This window comes from Eretmochelys imbricata, chromosome 6 (assembly GCF_965152235.1).
Source record: "Eretmochelys imbricata isolate rEreImb1 chromosome 6, rEreImb1.hap1, whole genome shotgun sequence".
NCBI lineage: Eukaryota > Metazoa > Chordata > Testudines > Cheloniidae > Eretmochelys > Eretmochelys imbricata.
In genome coordinates this window covers 27,523,867-27,549,901 of record NC_135577.1, presented here as the reverse complement: position 1 = coordinate 27,549,901, position 26,035 = coordinate 27,523,867, and the positions used below count along the sequence as shown (strand labels likewise).

General features: G+C 38.1%; 1 protein-coding gene across 3 annotated transcripts in view; it reads right to left on the bottom strand.

Moving 5' to 3' along the window:
- The window catches only part of KCNQ1 (potassium voltage-gated channel subfamily Q member 1), a 534,726-nt gene that overhangs the window by 129,334 nt on the left and 379,357 nt on the right, over positions 1-26,035 (bottom strand). For all 3 annotated transcript variants that reach the window (XM_077820034.1, XM_077820035.1, XM_077820036.1), the window contains 3 exons: positions 16,245-16,339; positions 15,527-15,573; positions 14,349-14,410 (listed from right to left, as the gene is read on the bottom strand). In XM_077820034.1, the coding sequence (XP_077676160.1) occupies positions 14,349-14,410; positions 15,527-15,573; positions 16,245-16,339 (204 nt within the window). The remainder of the gene's footprint in view (positions 1-14,348; positions 14,411-15,526; positions 15,574-16,244; positions 16,340-26,035) is intronic.

The following is a 26,035-nucleotide window of genomic DNA, read 5'->3' as shown; positions in this document are numbered from 1 at the left end:
TGTGTTTTTATTACTGCAGCAGTCTCATGACTAACTGACAGATGGCCTGCGTTCCTCATTGATAATACATATGAAAGGGATCAAGAAAAAAAGAAGTTATTTGTTTTGGGTTTAACACAAAATAATATACACCAGGCCGAGCCACATACAGTTTTCCTGGATTTATCCCAACTTTTCTTTTTTTTAAAAAAAAGCCACGATAAAGGTCTCTATTTCAAAGCCTGACTTGTTGATCCTTGCTTTAGTTGTACCTCCATTTTAAACCTAAATTGTACAGCCAGCACATGCACACAGAAATTATGGTGACCAGCTGTAGAGGAGTCGCTGCTTTTTTGTTCTTTAACGTAGCTCCTTTAATTTAACTCGGCATTTCCCCCTTCATCTAGATTAAATGAAACTGATTTACTCTATCCTGCCTCTAGCACCTGATCACAAACCCCCAATATTCAAGCGTTCCACCCTTCAGTCAGATTAAGGATGTTTGAGGGTTTGTAAGTCAATATCTTGGATCAGTCCACCAACACTCTGTCCAGCTAGGCTGAGTATCTCTGCCTCTTCCCACTTTTCTATGCTACCCATATTTAATTTACTGTTTTAGCAGGGCTGGGTACCCTTTGATCTTAGAACCTGGCAAAAACAATGCAGTCTGAGGTGAGCGTGGAAGAGGAGAGTCACTGGCAAAGGGCCAGCGTCATTGTGAAGTCTCTGCTCCGAACAAAGGAACTGATTATTGTTGACCATCCATCCCCAAGGTATTTTCCTGTAAATTTCCTCTGTTTAGAACTTTGCAGAAACTATAATGGAGGGAAAGAATCACCTCTTCACCTTCCTCACACACAAGGCCTGGGATTACAAAAATCCCTGTCTCCACAATTGATTGACAAAAAATTTCAAACATGGTAAAGCAAGAAGCTCTACCTCACTGCAAGTTGACTTCTCTATTGCTTTTTACTTGTCCAGTATACCTCATCTGGGGGCGTGTGTCACCCATGACCATTGCTGCCCATTTGCATCCGGAGCCTTTTCTACACTAGGATTTTACAGGCTCATAATTCCCAATAGGTGCAGCTCCATCAGTGGCAGCTGTTGGGTTTAGACATTTTTACATTGGTACCAGCCATAGAACTGCACCCATTGGGAATTACAGCTCCAAACATCCAAGTGCAGACAAGACCTGTAAGGGCTGAACTCTACGGTGACTGGAGAGAAAATGCCACTAAAGAAATGTATATGCAGGAAGATGCAGTGAAGAGTGGGATGGGTGGGTGCTGGGAAGGAGCTGGAATGAATGGTGGCTCCATAATGAAAGGATAAATGAAAACCAAAGAAACTTTTCAAGAATAGTCTTTGTTCCCATCCACGCAGGGCTAAAGGCTAGCCCCATCTTCAGATGTTCATGGAAAAGGGCTATACACACAATCACGTGCATGCACACACAAATATCATTTCTATTATTCTTTAACAACCCTTTTTTTGTAGGTCAGCATTTTAGAGTATTTATGTTGCTTGGGGCATTTTCACTTTGGAGACACAATGTATTTATTCACTCCTTTTGCAGTACTGGACAAGGGGCAATATTTATTAGGTGTAGCTTCTGACAAAGCCTTCAGTATTGTTAATCACACCAGCTTCCTTGATATATTAAAGCTATTAGGATTTAATTGGGTTAAGATGCGGATGTTACTAAGTGAATTACCGCCTATCTGTTTAATGGAAATCAAGTGTTGCATTAAGTGGAGTCATTTGTTGAGAGAGAGAGAGAGAGAGAGAGAGAAACCAAAGCAAACCCAAGAGTAACAGATGGTCCAAGACTTTTTAATAGTAACTCCCTTACTGTCTCCTTAAATATATAAATAGCATTTTCCAAAAGGCATATATAACATCTCTCCTAACCCCCTCTACATGAGAGTGGGGGAACTATGTTTGGAGGTCAGTTCCCAGATGGCTTAAAGGTTTCTGTATAACATAGTTTCAGTATGTTTATATTGGCTGGCTTGGATTGTTATGGGTTTTTATAAACTCTTCTCGGGTACTGAATGCTTTTTAAAATTAATGCCCTAGTCCACACTGATCAATACCATCAGGTGAGGCTGAAGTGGCTTTAAGAGGAAGGATGGGACTAAGTGAGAGGAAGGATGGTTTGTAGTTAAGGCACTGGATTGGGATTCAGGTGATTCAAGGTAAATTCCTGGCTCTGCCAGTCTTCCTGTGTGACCTTGGGCAAGTCACTTGATCTCTCTGTACCTTAGTTTTCTCTCTGTAAAATTTCTGTCTTATATATTTAGACTGTAAGATTCTCTCCTGCTACGAATTCATACAGCACTAAGCACAGTGGGCCCTGACTGTGGGTGAGCCCTTTAGCCACTATTGTATCACAAATAATGAACAACAACAAATTGCCTCTCCTCACATAGTTCCATCAAGCCCAGTAATAAAATCAGTTTACGTAACAGACAGAAACTAATATCATGGTGTGTAAAATAAAGGCATTTGCAAAGCAATTCTGATTACGTGTGTGTCATATTTTTATAAATGAATAGAGGTCTTTGATTTGCACATACGACGATAAGCTGTGGTTGTGGCACAAGCTCTGTGAATGAGGCAGTGTGTTGTTATGCTGACTCAGGAGCAGCGATGGAAGCAGTTTATGATTCTCTCTTGCCCTCCCCTTCCCTAGGTGGAATCCACCATACAGCAGCCCTATTCCTGGCATTAAGGCGAAACCCATTCCCCACCTCTGCCTGAATGGGAGAGCAGTTGCACTACAGGGGTTGCATCCCCGTGTTTTCCTAATCACAATGTAGTTACTCTCCTGTGGCGGCTAAAGCGGGGAGGAGAGGAGATATATTTCCCTTTTGCCTGTATATTGCATGCACCCAAAAAGACTCCAAACTAAAATGTTTCCTCTTGACTTTAATGCACGTTCCTCCCTGATACCAATTTCAAATTAATATAAGGATCAATTATTTTAATTCTAATGAGGTTGTTCTGTCAACAAACAAGGACACTGGGCCAAACTCAGTCCAGATGCATCTGATTTCACTGCAGTTGCACCTTCTTACACCAGAGTTGAATTTAGCCCACCGTGTTAAAATATTTATTGATTTTTTTTTATCTACAACAATTTAGTGCTACAAACAAATTAAACAAAGCTGGAAGAGGGTCTTATGGCCTCTTATCTAGCTTTGAGGGAAAAAGCCCTTCTTGTAATTTTTTTAATAGAACTTTTTTCTGTTTTCTTTTCTGTAGGGTATTTACTCCAGACAACTGCACTACATGCTCTGTATGCAAAGTCACTGTGCATTTCCACTCCACATCAGATGTAAACGGCCTACACACTAGAATGGTGTGGGTTGAGTTTCAAGCCTTGCTTTCATCTTAAGTTTATCTTTGAAATGCTAGACAAAACAGGATTTGTGTGGTTTAACGGAAGATCAGTCATTTCGATTTGCAGACCTTGTATCCACTCACATCTCTACTCAAATATAAACACAAAAACAGATTCCCAGAATAGTAGCTAATTTGAAGACCGTTTATTGGATTATTTGTTTGATCAGCTGATAAATTCCTGATGGTTCCTCCTTCAAACCTTGCTGTTCATGAGTTACCAAACAGGGATTTTTTTTAAAAAAAATAAACACACACACAGCTTGTTATATAATTTTTTTCCTGAATTTCTACTTACTTAAAGTAAGTATACAGGTATTTGAATCACAAGTGACAGAACTTTAAGCCTGTATATAACAACTCATTCATTATTGCTAGTCCCAAACATTCAAAAATGATGAGTCAGGCACCCCAAAATCACAGAGTTGGCTTAAAACCAGGATTTTTAAAAATACATTTTGTATTTTTTATTTACCTTCTGGTTTTTGAGGCTTCAGGATAGATTTGAATCATGTTTTCCATCTTTTCTCTGCAACCATGAGAGCTAGAAACTTGGATAAAAACCTGGCACCTCACTGAAATGACAAAACTCCCATTAACGTCAATGAGGTTAGGACTTCACCTTTGTTTTTTTTTATTTTAAAACATGAAAACCGAGGCTCTCACATAATCTCATGACTTTAAGAGCCCAGGCTTTCAGGAAAAACACCCAATATTGTGAGACTTGGCAACACTACTCACTTCTTTTGTGCCCCATCACTGTAGTACCTAGGCACACGACGTTTAATGAAGTATTAGTGAAAATAACATTTATTTAATAAAAATAAAATTCAATTATTCATCTTATTTATTTGTATTGCAGCAGGACCTACAAGCCTCACTCAGTTATTGGATGCTCATTGTGTAAGGCATGGAAAACAACTTATCACCTCAAAACTAAACATACCCAGTTTTTTTTAAACCTTTCCTCATAAAAAGCTTAGAAAATCTGAATTTACCATGTTTGTTGCTCTCCTCTGCATTTCAAATTTATCCACATCTTTCTTAAAGCCCGAATTGGACACAGTACTCCAGCTGAGACCTCACCAATGCTGAGCAGAGCGAGGCAATTACCTCCCATGTCTTACATTACACATTCCTATTAATACATGCCAGAACAATATTAGCTTTTTTTGCATCACATTGTTGACTCATATTCAATTTATGATCCATTATAACCCCCACATCCTCTTCAGCAATATTACCTACTACCTAGCCAGTTATGTCCCATTTTGTAGTTGTGCGTTTGATTTTTCCTTCTAAAGTGTAATACTTTGCACTTGTACTTTTCACTTGCACTTGTTGTCTTTGCACTTATTGTCTTTGCACTTGTCTTTGTTGATTTCAGACCAATTCTCCAATTTATCGAGGTAATTTTGAATTCTAATCCTGTCCTCCAAACTTGGTGTCATCTGCAAATTTTATGTGAAAGTGAGATGTGATTTTAGTCCTGTTTATAGAAAACAGGTATCTCACATCACATAATACAGCACCAAAACTGCTACCCTACTCTTGTACCCCAGTCTCTGGACAGAAGCCAAAGATTGAAGGGGTAGTGATTAATCTCTTATACAGCTATTTTTTAAAAAAAATTCATCCTCTGTGTGGTTGCAAAAAAATTGGATAGCGGATCAGTCAATACTTGCTAGTAGCTGTATTTGTATTATTGATTTGATAGGTCTTTCTAAATTAAGGTTCCAAACAGATCATTTTTAGTTAGATTTCTGGGCAGCTAGAATATAAATTGTCAGATTTATATCTGCCTTCTGCAGGATGCTGATATTTAATAACTGCCAAAACTGGCTAGTACAAACATAGATCCAACCTGCAAAATGCTGAACATTTCCTTCTGTGCCTCTTTTTGCTGTCCGGGAAGCCATGGCACGTTAAAAAAAAAAATTAATTATTACAGTATCACGCCAACTTTTCAGCATTAATAGTCAATTAAAAATAACTTCAACGTTTGCTCTACTGCTGCTGCATACCCGTGTGAAAGACAGCCATCGTCTGCCTGGCAGGTTCAAAGACTTGCCTTTCAAGGGTGTGCTGCTTTTTATGGTGCAGCAGGAAGTAGAGTAAACATTCCCAAAAGGAGTACAGGGTGGTGTGTTGCTGCACTTTTAAAAGGCACTATGAATGGCTGTGTGTTAAGGAAAGCAGACACCTCAAGGAAAACAGAAAGGTGAGCAACATGTGAAGGATTCTTTTCAGGTGTACAGCTGTCAACATTAACACCAGCATTTGCCAATAGCTTGAGGAGTATCTGAGATACCACAGTTTTCTCCGGTATTTAAAATGGGAAATTACTGCGTTAGGTGCATGGTACTGTACCTTTTGGGAAATGTGGTCTTTTTTAATGATGATCATTGTCAGAACATACTGGCTTAGAAAAATGACAGCTCAATTAATATTGCAGCTTCTCTCTCAGACAAGCACCCAACATGAAAAAAATTACTGCATATCACTTCCTCATATGCTAGCCCTACAAGCCTTATTATTTCCTATGCCTCTGCACCGCAGACTCTGAAGACATGAATCATACCCACACAGGAGCATATGGGAATCAATATCAAATGCTGCCAACTTTTGTCTGTGAACTGGCATTACAAAGAATGGAGACAAAGGTATTAATGGCAAGAATCTTGTTCAGATGAATAAAGGAGCATCTATGATTTCTTGCCACATATGTGTCTGATAAAAACAAAGAAGAAAGACACTCTTCTATACCCAGGGCATTAGTGGTATTAGCTTATCTAGTAACACTAAAAATAAAATAAACAGTGCAAGTTCTGCTCAGGTTGATCTCATCACATACACTAAAGGAAGCCGTTTTCCTCTTCTGGACTTTTTTTTTCTTTTGCTATTTACACACATTGATTGGCCACTTTCAATGTCCAACATCAGTGTGCACAGCCAGAGGCTCTAATACTGAGAGAAAGACACATAGGTTCAATGAAGTACTTTCATGGATAATTATCACAACACATACATTACTGAGTAAGCTGGGATCACACAATACAGTGGAAAAATGAATTTCAATATTATATGACTATAAAAGGGTTCAGTGATTCAGCCCTTCCTGATCAGGGAAGATTCAAATTTTGGATCATTGTGACTGTATTATGTGGTGATTAAAGGCCTGCTTCAAAGTCCACCAAGTCAAGGGAAAGACTCTGACTGACTTTAATGGACTTTGGCACAGGTCCTAAATCTTTTTGCACTGGATGTATACTTGGATTTTGTATTACTAGTGGCATGATTTATCATTTACCTTATGATACTATAAAACATCAACTTTAATAAATGCCCACTGGATGGGCTGCTTAGGGGAATTTGGTGCAAGCGCAGTTGGAATTGAATACAACTATATAGACATTTGAGCATAAGCCTATTAAGCATGGTATCAAAACAGAAACTATTCAATAATAAGAGAGTTTGGAAAAGAAACTATGTTATGGGCTGATTAGTGTGTTATGTATTGGGCGGGATATGTTTTAGTGGGGAAGCTTTCATCTTTGGAAAATAGGAGGGGACAGATGGGGGATGTTGACTCTGCTGATTACAGTTCAGTGTCTAATTTCTGTCCATTGATGCCAGAGAGGAATGAAACACTCTAAACATAAAAAAGGCAAACAAAAATATCCCCCACCTTTTGAATTAAGTATGATGGATGATCTGAACCTAAAGCAAGCTTTCGATGGGAAAACTAGAGTTTAGCAAAGAATGATAGTTCTAGGGGTTTCCTCAGCACTGGATTGTTTCACATGATGCTAAATGTTTGCAGTGACGAAGCACAGGAAAAAAAAGTTGTTCACTTTGAATTTATTTTAAGAGTGGGGAATGATGGAATATGTTCTTGGAATTACATTATTTAACATTTAAAATTGTATAGATGCCCTGTGTTTGGAACTAAGAAAATGTCAGCATTTGGGCCTGATTCTTTGACATGCTGCATATTCACAACCTCCGACTGACTACAATGAAACTAACAGAAGGTGCTCAGCACCTCACAGGACTGGCTGCTCGATGTGCAAGAGATGCTCCATGCAGAAAACTTTTTCTTTTTCTTTTTTTTTTAAAGTGCTACTACTGTAAGTGCATAGTAGCAGCATGGGGTAATGATTATGTTGATAACACTATAGACTTCTATAGTGTGTTTTTTACAAGCATCCAAAAGTATCTTCCAAACATTCAATAATTAAACCTTGCAGCACCCCTGTGAGGTAGATATAGGATAACGCGTCATTTACCACTGAAAAGCAGCTACCACTGCTGTAACACCCAGAAGCTATTTATCAGTGCACAGCAAAATTATAAAAGAGTTTAGGGCAGGAAATGAGGGGTAAATTGCATTAATTTCAAACACAGTGAAATTTGGTAGGAAGACTCTAATATACCAGAGTTCAAATTTACCCAGGACATGAGGTACACCTGTATTATTATGAAAGGGCACAGACATTCTATGATGATGTAAAGTGGCCAGGACTTCAATTTTACATCCTGTCCAAAGAGGCACTAAGAGGATTTTTTTTTAAAAAGCATGTGCTGTCTTAAATATGTAATCAAATCCTTGCAGATTACATATTTGATCAGTTAGATACCTCTCACAGTATGTAACTACAGAAATTTATATTCCTTATCCAGTCTAGCAGGCTTTTAAACAGTAACAGATGCAAAAACCCAAAGTTAAGTATGAAATCTGCATAACAGGGAACTATTTGATGAAGGGCCCAACAGCAAAATCCAGGCAAAGAAAAAATAGTAGCAGTCAGCAACTGGATCTTAGGTTCCATCCATATTAAGGCTCAAACTGAGTGAAGGAACCAGGCTTAAAGATAGAAACTGGCTTAGCTGGAACTAATACATCTAGTATGGATAATTTCTAAACTAGTGGTCAAACCACAGTAGAAACCAATTTTGCCAGAACAGCATTTAGACACATTTTATATATGATTTTCAGACTCAGTTTAAAGCCCAGTGCACGGAAGGCCGTTGAAGTGTCACTGCTCTTGTTGAATATAAGTAAATTCCATACTTAGCTAACGTATTGAGAGCAGGTCATGTATTTACAATAGATTCTTTATAGGGAACCTATACATTTAACAATCAAACACCTTTTTAGAGAACTAGGCATTATAAAATGAAGAAGAATGGAGGAATTGGTTCCAATTTGTACAGAAGTGCATAAGACCACCACCAAGGGGTCAAAATACTGCTACACATTTGTCCATTGGGTAGTAACATGTAGGAACAACTTCTCAAAGAGTTTTACCTTTAAGAAACAGTTCTGTTTTCCATCATACCAATGGGCAACTGAATAAACCACTGTATGATTCTTTTTATTCAGAGAATTTATAAATATTTCAAGAATTATAAACTACTTCCCACAACAAATTTATTTTCAATTTGACTTGTGAATCTACATTTTCAAAAATACATGTGCAGTCTGCACACTTAGGGACCATACTCACTTGCATGACTAGCATGCCCACTTCTGAATGTGTTGTGTGGTTCCCTACAACAAGGCTTCCACTTATTTATAGAGTTCCCATTTAAGTCTTTACAACTTTATTTTTAGAAACAGATAACAGTACCAGGTTATTCACAGTATTCTTTATAGTTATAAAAGGTGTTGTAAAGATTTTAATGGTGACCATGCTAACTACTCAACGGTATTGATGATTTCAGTGAAATCAGTTATTCATGTTTGCACAGATAAGTGTACACCCAGAAAACTACTTTGAATTATAGTAGTGATTCTTAAGAAAGCAGAATCTAATTTTAATATAGCAATGATTACAGCAAAGATCTTATGTGGGAGAAGTCTACTTTAATTTCTCGTGAACATGGATTGTGATATTCTGCTCTTCACATTCAGACAGAACTTTTACTGACCTCAGTGGGAGTTTTGGCACAGAGGTAGAGCAGAATATCAGAATCCAGGACTGATAAATTTTGCCCAAGCTGTACGATCCAGCTGATCTCCCAGGATAACATATTTTGACATCAAAATATCTATGGGAAATTAAGTAATGGGTCCACCTGTACCCAAAAAAAAAATAAAAAAAAAATGAAGATTAGGCATACCATACCTAAAATAATGATTAGAAAGTGGTTGGATATGGTTATATTAATTTTAGTATCAGCAATTATCATGACAGTCACAAGACAAAAATGTCACATTGTGGAGAGAAGAAAGGATCCGTGACAAATAAAGGTTTGATAGCAGCCTACAACTACCTGAAGGGGGGTTCCAAAGAGGATGGAGCTCGGCTGTTCTCAGTGGTGGCAGATGACAGAACAAGGAGCAATGGTCTCAAGTTGCAAGTGGGGGAGGTCTAGATTAGAGATTAGAAAACACTATTTCAGTAGGAGGGTGGTAAAGCACTGGAATGGGTTATGTAGGGAGGTGGTGGAATCTCCATCCTTAGAGGTTTTTAAGGCCTGGCTTGACAAAGCCTTGGCTGGGATAATTTAGTTGGTGTTGGTCCTGCTTTGAGCAGGGGACTGGACTAGATGACCTCATGAGGTCTCCTCTAACCCTAATCTTCTATGATTCTAAAGAATTCTGAGAGTTAAACCACTGGCATGTGGTGTGTTCTGCAGTTCGATCAACAGTGGCACATAAAACAGCTGTGCAGATCTGGAAAACTGCTTTTGATTTTGCATTTGGTAGCCAGCCAGCAGCAGCCAGATTTCATGGGTTGGATGTCAGGGGGGCTGGACCTTCACAGATGTTACAGGATGAAAAGAAAGGTCTGGGCACAGCAAATAAATTGATTTGTTCTTGCTACATTCCTGCTCAGCCACATCCTCTGAGGTGCATGTTAGAGGAACAGATGGGCAGGGTGTGGTTCTTGACTTAGCTTCATCTTTCAAAGAACAAGGCACACGATACTGACTCTTACACAGCACAGAACCATGGCAGAACTAAAATGTGTTCTGAATACATACTAGATAGTGAGTGTTGTAGCTCTTATTATAGGCCACTCAGGTAGTGACACCTATAGTTAAGGTTGCTCGACGCTATTATAAGACTGTTTTTTCAGTTGCCTGTAACTTTGACAAATTTAAAGTGTTTGGGATGAATTTTTTACCTTTTCTTCTTTAATTTGGCCCCCGTGTGCACATGCATTATGCCACATATGATCACATACTATATTTTCCACAGGACCCTGCCTCATTCAGTACACAGGTATCTGGGTGATATTTTATACAGAAATAGTAAGGGGCATTTATTTTCCCCTTCAAGATCTAATGAGAGGTGCCAAATTCCACCACAGGAAGAAAAAATGTTCCTCTTTCAGTGGAAACAAAGGTGTGTTTCATGTGAAAATTAAAAGGTAGTTTTTGCTGGCAGAAACCACCCTCCTCCCCCAAACTGTTCCTAATTTCTAGAAAATAGTGTATTGGGGGGAGTGGGGGGCAAATGCATGAAAATTCAGAAATTTTCTGAGAGGGCAGAATTTTTCTATAACACACCATGATTGCTGGGAAAAATAGTGACATTTAACTCTGGATAAAAACCACTTATTAATAAAACAGAAAATTTTCTCTTTCACATACCATTGTTTGTGAAGTGGCCACTGCTAGCCATGATACATGTAGCTCTAGAACAGATTTGCTTCTCTCACTATTACAAACAAGTGTAAATGCTTTGCCAACAGTGATGGAAAGGCCGAGAAAGATCCAATAATGAAGGAAGTGGTTCACAAGGTGAGGAGAAGCTTTGAAAAAAGCAAGCTACCTGGAGTGAAATCCTGGTCCTGCTGAAGTCTATGGGAATTTTGCCATTGATTTCAATGGGGCAATGATTTCACCCCAGTCCTTTGGCTATTGTTATGCCGTCTGCAAGTAGTAACTTTGAATAACTGTTCTGCTGGCAGACTGATAAATGGATGCATCTGAAATGCCTTGGTCCCTTCCTGCTGGTGCAAAGAAGCTGGAAACTAGCCACTGAGAATTTGCTTGGCATGGAGAATCCTCATTTGGGGTAGAGCCAACTTATATGCCACTTATATGGCCACAAACTTATATGCCTGTTTGTGGCCAGACTAGGAGTGTGTGAGCAAGCTATATTGGAGGGGATATATGCCCAGTTTATATGCCCAGCTGGAGGACAGCCTATAGGACCATTGGAACAACCTGAGAATCAGAGAACCGTAACAAGCTTCGCGACAGCCCTACACCAGCCATTGCCTCCACTGTGCTCGGGTGCAGCAGAGCATCTGGGTCTGAATCTCTTTATAAAAGCATTTTAGTTACCTATGAAACCAGATGTATTAGATGGAGTATTTATCCGCCCTACGTAGGAAGTATCACATTTCCCGTCATACTGTTTAAATATGAATACATAGTACAATAGTAAATGAAACAATGAATTCACACTACTGGGGCTCTTTTGGGTAATGTTGATCGCCAGTTTGGCTCCTGAACCTCTGAGGTCTGAGTATCACTGTTTAAATAATTAATTACTATTTGTCCATCCTTACAAATCAGTACACCTTGAATTTATGACTGTTATATCTTGTCATAGAAGTATAAAAATACTGCCTATTTAATTTTGGCATATCTGGGTTAAATTTTAGCCTTGTTTTTAAGTATCAGATGCTAGTTTCTTTGTAGTTTATTAGGTCATCTGTGGTTTCAGAGATGCACGTTATCTAATCAATACAGCTAGTCCTATGTACAAAAACTTTATCTGAAAGTAGCTGTGAGACAAAAAAAATAAGGAAATTTCATTTGGACAGTACAAATATTCTGTTGAATATAGCAGTATCTATGTCAATACCTTGACTATGGTGAAATCAATTTTTTAACTGCAGCTGCAGAAGGTCTAAAGTTACTTTGTTACTCTAGTCTTTGAGATTATCTTCTGCCTTTCTCTTAAGCAAATGCTAAATAACATGCTGAAGACAGATTTCAAAACAAAATGGAATCCTTACAGAATACTGTCTAAAAAAATAAAGATCCAGGGTAAAATTTTCTAAAGCATCTAAGGAGCCTACGTCACTTTTGAAAATGGGACAAAGGTTCCGAAGTCCTACTGACTTTCAGTGAAACAGAACAAAGGCACAAGTGGTAACTTTAATTTTCAAGAAGAGTTAGGCACCTGCCATTTGTGCCTTTGATAATCTCCCCTTATGTGCTTAAGTCACTTGTGAAAATGGCAATTAGTCTTCTACGTCATTTAGGTGCTTTTGAAAATTTTATTCTAAGTGTAACATGAGACCAATATATTTAGGTTTTTATTGGTTAATAACAGTGCAAGTTAGTAACTTAATTACTTAATTACAAAGTAAAACCATCCAGATTGGTTAACTTAGATTGGTTAATAATTAAATCACACAGTATTTTAATATCATGTGCTGCAAAGAGCTGCCGGGGACATTTTTAAGAGTCACTTGTGGCTTGCAAGCCTCAGTCTGAGTATCACTGATTTAGAAAGTGGATTTCTGTTCCCTGAACCAGCTACAACTCAAAATCTTTTTATTGTACATTTCCAAACACCACCACACAGAATCTACTTTATCTTTTGGTCAAAAGCTAGTTGCCAAGGTGAGAAATGTTCAACGTTTGTCATGTTCAACATTTTTAATCCACCTCAAGGATACAACATAAGTAGCATGCCAGCTTTTTGAGAAATGAGCTCCATTTGCATGTATAATTTCCAAGTACAAATCCTTGAATGAGCACTGCACAGCACATAAATGTGCAAAACCTGTTTGGGTGCCTATGCAACCTTACACTCCCTTATCATTGCTTAGTACACACCTTGTCATGCATCGTCTCCGAATCCGACCCCTAAGTCTTCAATCCACATATTTTCTTTAAAACACCATTTACTAACACTATGCAGAAGTAAATCTCTGAGCACGATCATTTACATTTATGTAGTGCATGATGGAGAACCATGTGAGAAACAAACAAGTCATTGGTGAATCTCCACAGATTAGGTGTTGCCTAAGCAACCTGGAAGTTTGGATGCCTTGACCAAACCACTTTGGTCTGCAAAAGTGGACTGGAAATTAAAGCAAAACCAAGTTCTCTCATGAGATAATTAGTCTATCTTGTTTCCAATTGTGCTAGAAGTACCGTGAGAGCTTCTTTGCTCAAGATACTTCACAAATTGTACTTCTAGTCTTAACCAAACCAGAAAACTGAACAAGTGAGTGAAAATGATCATAAAATTAAAAGAACCCTTGCAAAACCTCAAACAGATTTATTATGAGAGACGGGTGAAGGCTCCAATCAGTGATTCTCTTAACTCTGTGTCTATCCTTAAAACAAACATAGGCAATTCTATATTTCTGAATTTGACATAAATCTCTATCTTTCTGTCTAGCTCATCAAGCGCAGCTAGCATTGAAATAAAGGGCTGCAGCAAAGCACTTAACTGTTAATTTGTGATTATAGAACAGCTTTTTCTCCCCTGGCTTCACATCTCTTGAAAGGAAAAACTCCATTTGTCATAAAGAATGAAAACCAGGACAGAACAACATTTGCTCCCACTCTCTCTAAGGAATAGTAGGTGGAGTTATATAAACAACAGAGCAATGATCAAAGAGAAATCTTGGGACTGTAATATACCAGAGTATTAAAGGAACAGAGCCTTTTATCTATCATGGAGGAAGGAAGGAAGTAGAACATTGAGACATGTGTAATACATACCATTAAAAATCAAAAACCAAGTGAGTAACAAAAGAGACTGAGATCAATTAAAAAGCCTGATTTCTTCATCTGTGCTGTTAAAACAATCATGAAGAAAATGCAACTTTCAGTGTTAAAATTATTTTCCATCACTTGGAAAAGCCAGCATGTTACTCCAATTTAAGCCATACGTTTTTCCTGAATACTATGAAACACAGCACTGTTCAGTAATGGACCATCTCCATCCACTACCACTACTAACTCAGGCCTACCTTGTCTTCCACTCTGTTCAGCCTTGCACCAATCGTGTTAGTCCCTCGGTCTTTGCTTTTTTCTGTGGAGCAAGGCATATTTTTCAAATGAATACACAGTGTTATAACAATATAGCATTAAGCCACAACACAAGGTGTCTAACTAGCTCACCAGTGCAGACTAATTGAACACCTTTGCTAGAATGATAGTTTTATTTCATAAAAGTAGCTTTTGTTTCTTTTATAGCATTAGTCCAAGCCAAGGTTTTTAATAGCTGTTTAGTCTAGAGCACTTTCAACCTTAATTTTATGCTTTTAACTGAGAGAATTAAACTGTTCCTAATTTAGTGTATGTTTCTAATTACAGTTGAAAAAACAACCTGGCACAATGTAAAGCTCTACAGCCATGTTGATAATGTTCATGGAGGATGTTTTATCTGCATTTTTTCTAGACATTTAAAACTGGAAATGACATTAACAAATAGCTCTCAGCAGCCAAGCAGATGATATCTATGTATGTGAACCACATCTCAAAACAAAGAAATACTATTAATACTTTGCACTTCTATTATGATTTCCAGTCAAAGCTCTATATGACGATGTTCGATTTTAGCTTCATAACACCCCTCTGAAAATAATCTCCAATTTAAGGCTGAAGTAATTGAGGCAGACGGAGATTAAAAACCAACATTTTCAAAAACTGGATGCCTAATATTAGGTGCCTAAATAAAAATCACCAAGTTTTCAGAGGTGCTAGTGGCTAAATATGAATTCAGGTGCCTAACTTCAGGCTGGAACTGGCTGGCAATTTCTGAAACTTTGACAAGTAATGAAAAGTATTTTTCATCAATATTTTCACAAAAATATGTTCTAATCAGCTTTATTCCAGGCATCTCTCTCACATTTTGAGGTTTAATTGTAGCCTGTTATTTAGTGTAGTATAATGATTAAAGCAGGGGGCGAGGAGTCAGGGCTCCTGATTTATGGTGCTGCCTTGGGCAAGTCCACTAAACCTTTCTATGGTTCAACTCCCACATGTGTAAAATAAAGAAAAATATATCACACATCACCATAGTACCTGAGCACCTTACACATTCTTGTGGTTCTTAGTCATATATTTATGCAGCAGACATTTTTTAATTCAAGCATGTCTCTGATAGTCTACATATAATTACAGGAATTAAAATGTATTATCTTACCTGAGACAGAAATAAAAAGAGATGGCTTCCCTATAGATTGGTCCAACCTGTAAACAGAAAGAAATTATATTTTTCGTAGCAGAAGATAACTCTTTCCTCAGATTTAAACAGAATATTCACTTTCTTTGGTTGAAAAACCTCTTCTCCAAATAACAGGTTGCAATATTCAAGTAATTCTGCTTTGCAGTACAAATGAACAACTTCATTTGATCCAAAGTTGGCCTTGGAAGTTAGGAAAATATCAGCCCTCTATGAGTATCTTAGTGCTTTAGCTATTTTATAGATTCTAGCAATGACCACTGCTTTTTATGATGATCAGTACTGTCTCATAGTTTCCTGATGCTTGTTTTGTTGTATCCATCTGTAGTATCTTTTCTTAGATTATAAGATCCTTGGGGCAGGCACTGTCTTTTTATTCTATGTTTGTATAGTGCCTAGCACAGTGGGGATACTGGTCTATAATTGGGCTCTGTAGCCACTACAGCAATACAAATAACTAGGTTCTGATCAATGGTTCTTAATGATTTAAGTTTTTTTTTTTTAATTCTCAAAATAGAAACCTTTACTGTGAATTATATCAAACAATATTTCTTTAATTTTGCAGTCCTACTTGCCATTTACAATCCTTTAAATTGTTTCATCCCCACCCGACTGCCCTGCTTATCAGAATCCTCTTCACAGACATTTACCATTTAGGATAGTGAACTTTATGCCATACCTTCTTTGCAACTCTTTGATTCGTACCATCAAGTTGAGATGACCCTGAGAATACTGTTCAATAACATCTCGTACATCATAAGGTTTTCTGGCTTGCTGCAAAATAAAACCAAAAAATGAAGCGCCTGACAAACACCACAGCAAAGACATGCCAGTGATTTGCCTCAATAACAGATTTTTCAGACAACTCACACAGATGATTTTCTACCCTATTACATTCATGAGAGAATATTGAGATTTTCCAGGGTTTTTTTTTTTTTTTTACCATGGCCAGGACCTTACACATTTATTGAAATGTGTTCATGAAAGTCTCTGTTTCTCTCTTGTGCCTTCCCTCTCCATACTGTAGGGATATGTACTTTTGGACAGGTTATTGAGGAATTGAGAGGTCAAAGAAGAGAGTTTGCATTTTGCTCTGAGGTTTGTGGTTATCTTGGGCTCTTCTGGAAGTTAGCTTCATGGTCACAGGCCAGTTGCCATAAACTCTCTCTCTCTCTCGCACACACAGATTTCACTCTTCTGAGCCAGTAACCAGAAGACCAGCAATTTCACGTCAGCCCATGCTAAAAGTACGGAGCCACTGGTGTCACTGAGGCCAGTCCCTTGACATGTGACAAGTAACCTTAACATCAGCCCAGTGTGTTAATGTTGCTGTACTAGTGACCTTACGGAGCGCTGTGCCTTGACATCAGCCCAGCAAGCAACATGTGTCGAACTAGAGACCTCCCTGAAATCTGGGCCTTCGCATCAACCCAGTATTCTAGATTAGCTGTTGCATAAAAGCTCCTTTAGGCCTGTAAGCAGACAAACACAGAAAACAAGATGTGCTGTGCAAGCAATTTTGACACAAGTCCAGTAATATATATTCACAGATTCCAAAACCAGATGGGACCACTGTGATCATCTTGCCTCTTCTCTGAACCCTCTCAAATTTATCAACAATCTTCTTGAATTGTTGACACCAAAATGGATACAGTATTTCAGCACCCATCACACCAGTTCCAAATACAGAGGTGAAATAACCTCTCTACCCCTACTCAAGATTCCCCTGTTTATACAGCCAAGAATTGCACTAGCCCTTTGCCACAACGTCGCACTGGGAGCTCGTGTTCAGCTGATTATCCACCACAATCCCTAAATCTTTTTCAGAGTCACTGCTTCCCAGGATAGAGTCCCCCAGTGTGTAAGTATGGCTGACATTCTTTGTTCCTAGATGTACACATTTATATTTAGCTGTCTTAAAACACATCGTTTGCTTGTGACTTGTTTACCAAGTGATCAAGATCGCTCTGTATCAGTGAAGTGCCCTGTTCATTATTTACCACTCCCCCACTTGTGTGTCATCTGCAAACTTTATCAGTGATGATTTTATGTTTTCTTCCAGGTCATTGGCAAAAATGTTAAACGGGGTAGGCCCAAGAACCAATCTATGCAGGACCTTAATAGAAACATACCCACTTCATGGTGATTGCCCATTTATGATTACATGTTGAGACCTATCAGTTAGCCAACTTTAAAACCACTGAATGTCTGCCATGTTAATTTTATATCTTTTTTTAATCAAAATGTCATGCGGTACCAGAAGTCTAAATATTGTACATCAACACTATCATCTTTATCATGCAAACTTGTAATCTACCAAAAAAAAAAAGATATCAAGTTAGTTTGACAGGATTTATTTTCCATAAACCCATTTTGATTGGCATTAATTATATTACCCTCCCTTGATATTTATTAATCGAGTCCTGTATCAGTCGCTCCATTATCTTGCCTAGGATCAATGTCAGACTGACAGGCCTATGATTACCTGAATCATCCTGTCTACCCTTTATAAATATTGGCACAACATCAGGTTTCTTCCAGTCTTCTGGAACTTCCCCAGTGTTCCAAGATTTAATGAAAATGAAATGGATGCTGTATCCACACATATGGAGGTGATACCCATGGAATACATTCATTTATTCTCCTGCTTTTGGGCACTTCATCTGCCTTCTAACCACTAATTCTTTCCCCCTGGGGTTTATTCCAAACCTCTGTTCCCCTTTACACCGCTGCCATTTGACTACCAATATCAAAAGCCTGCTAATTTAAATTTCTATCATTCTGCACAGTTGCGGTACTTTCAGTATGAAGAGATGGGCTCTCATGATTCAGCAATATTACCCCAAATTGTCATAAAGTCATTCTCCTTAAAAGTATTAGTAACGTTGCCTAGGCTTGTGTGAAATGTTTCTATTCCATATACGCATTAGGCAGTTCTTGTTTTCAAGCTTGTTTACCATGTATACATTTTCTGTTAGGCTGCATAACACAGCCCTTACTGTTTCTATAAAGCGAGAATCCAACAGGCTTACCCTTGGGAATCAGACCCAAGGCATGTGCATGGAATAGGGAAACAATGGTAGAGTTTATTCTTTTAAAAGTTGCAGTTTAAATAGCATCCATTTTCAAAGCTTCTGGTAAGATTTATTAGTAATGGTGAAGTTCAGCAACTCTTAAATAGTTCTCAAAAGTTCCAGTCTGCTGAGACACAATGAACAAATCCCCTGGTAAAAGAAACATCGTTGCACTAAAGAGTTACTACAGTGATGAATGCTGGAGGAATGCCTATAAATAAATAATGCAATAAAATACAATAAACCCTCACAGATATGTTTCTTACTCCAATTCAGTGTTTCCCAAACTTTTGAAAGCTGATCCTCTTTCAGAAAAATGAAATCAGTTGTGCTCTCCCTGCCAACACACACACACTTTCCATGTGCTGTTAAAGCCGACACCTCTTAATGTACGAGACTGCCACACGCTTCCAGTTAATCCTCCATACACTCCCTTCTGATAAAATAGTGGCATAGATCTTCCTCGCCTTTCTTATGTGCTTTGATCAGCAAGGAAATATTTTACGATGTTACTTTTAAAGTATCATTGCTAGCATCTGAGTAAGCACCCATTCAAATGAATGGGACAATACACACTTTAGAGCTATTGTTTCAGGCTCTCTGCAAACTCAGGCTGACATCTCTGCTTTGGTTATGTTCATTTCACATTCTGAAAGCTTTCCTCACACCCTAACATCAAATACTTCAGTTTTAAACCACAGGAAAGCTTAAGACAATTTGCAGGCCCCCAGCTAGTACTTTGGGTCCTCTTACAGGAGTACAAAGCACATTTGGGGACACACTACCCTAATTACTACCCACCTGTTTTGGAGAAAATTGACTCAGCTTGTTCTCAGCCATCAAATAAGAACATAGTATTTTAATACAATGGCACGCCCAATATGTACAGCCTTCTTGAGGACCATCATAACAGCCTTCTTAAAGAAGAAATACACTCAAACAGCTGAAGTTTTTAAGAGCTGATGTTGGAAATAGAATGACCTTTTCTGGAGAGAGAACTGATTTCCAGACTTCTCAAGTGTCTCTCAGGTGCAGGTTTCGCTACAGAGCAGTTCTTAGCTTTTCTCTGCTGCAATTCACCCCTATGCAGAGGGACAGCACAACCTATGCACTGATTCAGTTCCACTTAAGCTCTAGTTGGAGAGTTTAAGTGAGACTTAAGTGCTGTATAGGGCTTGGGCTGGACTGCTAGTCAGGGGCAGAAGTTCACGCTTAAGTGCTTTTAGCTGTCTTCAAAGTCAGACACCTTCAGCAAACTCGTTTCCCATACCATCCTGAATGTTTTCTCTCTTAGTCCATAAACTAATCAAATTACTACAGTTCAGATCTCTCTCTTAACATATTTACTTTTTTCAGTTCAATCACATCATTAAGGGAATTGTAGTTCAGTCCATCAGATACCCCCAGAGCAAATCACAAACTCATGTAGCTTTGGGTCACTTCAGAATTGTGGAAGTAGCAGGGATGAGTATATTGACATCTACATATGAGCATGGACAGAGGGATGGAAAAAATCACAGCAAACCTGGCTCTTTAAAAAAAATCCTTTAGTTAGGATACATCTATATTGCAATAAAAGACCCCCCAGCATGGCCGTGACTGGCCAGGTCAGCTGACTTGGGCTGCAGGACTAAAATTTGCAATGTACATGTTTGGGCTCAGGCTGGAGCGGGGTGGTCTCAGAGCATGGACTCTAGTCTGAGCTTGAGCATCTACATGGTAATTTTCAGCCCAGCAGGCCAAGCCCTGCAAGCCCGAGGTCAATTGACCTGGACTCAGACTTGTTGCCAAAGGCTTTTTATTGCAATGTAGACGTACCCAGATTCCACAAAGAAAGGGGCAAGTTCCTCAGCTGGTATAAATTCGTGTACCACCAATTTGCACTAGCCAATAATCTTGCCCATGGACTGATATTCTGAACACAATACTATCAAAAAATGTGAATACACGACTATGACCTTACACAATAGAGTCTTGTAAAATAAGGCTGAAAACTCTAAACTCAGAACTGCTTAGCTACAAGACAAGTCTAATTTAACAGAAATGAAAACAATAGGCCCGGTCTTGGGTTCCTTGCACTCACAGGGATGGGATGTGGAGGCCTGAAAACAAAATGAGTAGGTATGTTATAGCCTGCTTTTTAAGTTACCCTGCTGCTTCTCTCAGCTAAGGAATAATAAAGTTGGAGGCTTGGAGAGCTTAGATTGTGTGCATAAAGTTAAGTTGCATTTCTAGGAATAAGAAAATGAGTACTTGTGGCACCTTAGAGACTAACAAATTTATTTGAGCATAAGCTTTCGTGAGCTACAGCTCACTTCATCGGATGCATTCAGTGGAAATGCATCCACTAAACGGGTTAGTTTTTCCACTGAATGCATCCGATGAAGTGAGCTGTAGCTCACAAAAGCTTATGCTCAAATAAATTGGTTAGTCTCTAAGGTGCCACAAGTCCTCCTTTTCTTTTTGCGAATACAGACTAATACAGCTGCTACTCTGAAACCTGTCATGTCTAGGAATGTGTATTTAACAGTCAGAGCTGATTATCTTGAGCTTACTTTATCTAATTAGGATGGGCATGTGAAAAATTTACACACTAAATGATCTTTCAGGAGGAAATACTTATCATGATTATAACTTAGTATTCGGAAGGTTTGTTAGCTTGGTTGAGAAAAGAGAATTTGCAAGTTGGAACAGAATAACCAGGCCCTACAGTATTGGAAAAGCAAATATATAAGCCAGTTCCAATAGCTTTCAATGACATTGCCTGTTTCATCCCTTTGCTAATTAGGACCATTACTGATGATGATAATAATCTAAATGGGTTAGTGTGACAGAATACACCCTGTATTCACACCCAACACAGTACTGTAATAATCTTTGTACAAAGTATGCTTTGTAAGGTATCATCTAAAAACTCATAATATGCTGGTCAGCACTGTCCTGGTAAAATGTGTGGCAACACTGTGAAGTTATAAGATTTCCCTGTATGATATTATTAACACATGTTCCACAGCCCTGTCCGAACAGAAGTTGGCAAACAGGTCTGTCCTAAACAAAGGGATGTGTGCTCTGCTTAATTTGCATTTGAGCAGTAAACAGAGTCATCCGGAAGGAAAGGAAGACAAAGGAAGTTTAAACAGGTGAAAAAAAACAACAGGAAATATCCTTCCACATAAACACTCTGCATCCTGGGTCTCAGCTGGAAATGTTTTTCAAGAGGGGGACTGAAGCTATAAAAAAAGAGGGAAAAACCCCCCAAGGCACTTCCCTGCCTATCACATTCACTGCACCTGAAGAGACAAAGAAAGCAGGCACTGGACTCTTGGGGAAGGGTCCTGACCTGAGAGTTTGATCAGTAATCTGCTGGAGCATGTGGTGAGAAATTTTGCTTCAATCTAATAGGTTTGTTAAGTTAGGCATTAGTGAACATCTTTATTTTTCCTGTAACCATTTCTAACTTTTATGCCTCATTGCTTGTACTCACTTAAAATCTCTCTCATTGAAGTTAATAAACTTGTTTTCCTGTTTTATCTAATCAGATGTGTTCAAGTTGAAGTGTCTGGATAACTGCATTTGGGGTAACAAGTTGTGTGCATATAATTCCCTTAAAGGAGTAACAGACTGAATGTATTTGTACTGCCCAGGAGAGGGTTTGACAGTACAGGACATACATTTCTGGGGGAAAATCTAAGAGTGGAAATGTATTGGGGTCACCCTGTGGTCATTTTTGAGGTTGGTAAGAGCCAAGTTGTGGCTAGCCGGCTGCAGCACACACACAGACATAGCTGGGAGTAATTTACATGCCGGAGGCTGTTTGTGAGCAGCAAGGTACTGCAAAGGGTGCCCCAGGTTACAGGGCAGGGGTGACAGAGCTACTCACTAGTCTGGATTGTACCCTGGAATGCCACAGTCAGGAAGGATTTTTGCATCAAATTCAAGAACAGAGTTTTCAGAAGGCACAAGAGTGAATGCCAAACATTCAATATGGGCACATATTGTTGTTCCTTATTAGCTGAATGTGCAGCAGCTGTACGCACCCAGCAGTTCTCCAGGAGTCAGACTAGGGAAAGGGAGAGAGAAGCGAATGCAAAGGACATTTCTGGGAAATACAACCAAACCGTACAAATGTGTGCAACATCCTTTGAAGTACAAGTTGCTTTGAACTATTTTGTTTTCTAGAGACCTCTGCAGTGATTATAGAAGATTACACACACAATTCCTGATTGATAGCAAGGTAACTGAATTACATATAAAATACAGTCCAGTAAGTAGTAAGACTTTGAATTATAAGGCTATAAATACATCAAGAGCTTCTGGTGACATCACTATAAACCACAACAGAGACACTAGTTCCTCATGTCATCACTGCGACCCCAAGCTGTATTTTTAGCTTTGTACACCATGTACAGCAGATTTTTAATTTTAGATACTACAGTGCATGAATGAAAGATATTTTTGCAGACAACTAATGTAGTCAACAGAAAATTTACTTGGAATGAAATATATATATATATATATATATATATATATATATTAAATTAGATTGAGGACTCAGGGATCATGTCCTGCTCTCCTGTAGGTTTGTGTGCATGAGATTTGTACCAGTGTACATAAATTTGAGTCCAAGAGTTTAAAAGCATTCACAATTGTAAGAGAATGTAAAAATGTTATTATGCTAGTGAATTAATTAAACAGGACATTCAAGAATGGTACTCTGCTTTGAAAGTAAATTATAGGGTGGATAAACTAGGCTGTACTAGAAGTGATTTATTCCTGATGCATGAAATTCACTCTTGTGCAGAGGGGTAAAGTAAGACTTAAGGCACCACCCACGATCCTTTTAATCTCTCAAAATACCATTGTCTACTAGATTCTATAGAACCTTTCCTCAACAGTGATGTATTCACCCCTGTGCAAACAATACAGCACGTAAGCAGTGCACAGGACTTGCGCTGGTTCTCTGCTAAGGGGTGAAAAAATTTCTACACAATTTTAAACAATCCTACAGACTTTATTAGTGAATAATATCCTTGTTATAGAGAGTTCTACAGAATGGTTTAAAAACGTCCATGGAAAGAGTATTACTCTCTGTGGTGGTGCCTAATGATGCCATTATGTTTAAAGGGTTGTGTTATAAAATGGCCTCAGAATTGTGCATACGTTTCTGCTTTACTCAAAAAGGAAGGGGTCCTTTAGCGTAATATTTCACACTGTTACTTTTCATGCCATTAGAAATATCTGTGTGGACTCCATTAGGTTTCTCATTATAACTTTTTAACAAGAAGTCTTTGTAACTGGGCTCTGGTTGACATTTGTCTTTGGCAGTCCAACCATCTATTGTTGACTGATACTTTTTTTTCAAAAACAACATGTAGCTAGACAGAATTTGATAAACAGGTGTATCCTGAATACATCTGGTGCAGTTAAAGAACCTTGCTGCATTGAGACCTATTTTGGATAAATTTGGGACATTCTTTATTATTCCAACATCCTATTTATGGATGCACCCTTAAAAAAATAAATATTTAGGCACTGATCTTGTAAGCACTTAACTTTAAGCACAAGTAGGCCTATTGACCTGAGCTGATTTTTTTTTATTTTCTAACATTTTTATTTTCAACAACAAAAAACATACATTTTCCACAGAAAGCAGACACTTTTGGCAGAAAAATTTCACAAAAACTGTTTCTATGAAATTTTTTTGCCAACCCTAATTCTAAACATGCTTACCATGTTCGCCTTCAGGAGTGCCATCATTCAACATTGGATTAATTTAAACATTGGGTTGGACTGGCTAATAGAAACTGGAGAGTCAATAGCTGGTATATCTTTTAACTCTAAACATTTTATTCCCTTAGGGATCCACTTTGTGGGCATACAATAGAACAAAGTAGATTTGCAATATACTGTACATTCAAAGGAAGAATGTCTGATTTCTCCCAATTCAGTGGGAGGTTTTCAAAAGCACCTGGTAAATTTAGGAGCATAAATCCCACTGAAATTCAATGGTATTTGTGGTCTTTAAGTCACGTTGGCTTTTTTGAAAATTTTACCTTGAATACCTTAGAACTTTTTTGAAAATCGACTCCTAACTTTGTAATCCGAGATTATTGGGAAGTTATTTGGATAACTGCAAATAGAACTTTATTGGAAGATTCTGCAACATATCATTAGCATATAGAATGGCTTTGTGGTATATTTCATTTAGATGTAAACTTACAACTTTTGGTTCATTTTGAATGGCTAAGACTAATTGTTCAAGAATAATTACAAATGCTGAGAAAGACAGAGAACATCCTTATGGGATTTAGATAGACGGCCTGGAACATGTTTTCTTGTAGATGGGAAAACATACAGCAGAATTGGGAGCCAATTTAGCAAATCGAGTACCAAGCACAAACAAGTTTTAAGTATGAAGGGAATAGTCCCATTCTATTCAGTCCAATGGTTTTTCAGCTTCTATCTATCAAGCGATCTGCCGCAAGGAACTTTAGTTTACTCACCAGGAGGATAATGTTGTACAAGGTATTCAGGCATTTTCAAAATCTGTTTTTGACAAATTCCGGGTGGGAAGTAGATATAAGATGTGAAAGTATTGTTTCTAAGTCTCTTTGTTAATACCATGACCAATCTTTGACACCAGTATGAACCCCCTTCAAATTTCAAGTCCCTGCCCCAAAACATGGAGGAACCAGATTTTCTCAACTAAATGGTTGTAAGAATTATTTTTAATATGGCAAAACACTGGATATTTCCTTAAACTTGTTCTCAGAAACAGCTACACCATTTAAGTTGAAACTTTCCACAAAAATGTGACCTGTGGCAAAGACCCAGCATAGAAAATTTCAGCTTGAACAGTTAAGGTTTGGTAATGTTATAAGCAACTGGAGACAGGGCCTTATAGTGGGAAGTGTCAGGCAAGTCTAACTTATGAGCGGCACTACCAGCTACACCAATAATAAAAAATATTCCAGATGAGATTTTGTTTTCAAAATAATTAAACAGTATCTAAGTAGTAAAACATCTTTATAATGTTTATAAATTTCAGTGGTGAAATGAGGGCCCAGGTTTCGTGGTTGCAGGAAATAAATGTCTCATTTTATTTCTTATTAACAAATGGTGCTGCTAAGGATTGCTAATAATTGTTGACCAACTACTTTTCACTTTTGGTAGTCTCCATCCCCTTTAAATATTTAAAGGGAAGGAGTAACAAACTCATTTTAGACGAAGTGGATTGAAGGTGGGAAATGTATTATGATTATTAATAATGGTGCCTAACTCACTTTTGAAAATGGGACTTAGGCTCCTAAGCCACTTAAGCACTTTTGAAAATTTTATGTATTATGCCTATTGTGCAAGAATTTTCAAATTTATTAATTGAATGTATTACCATATA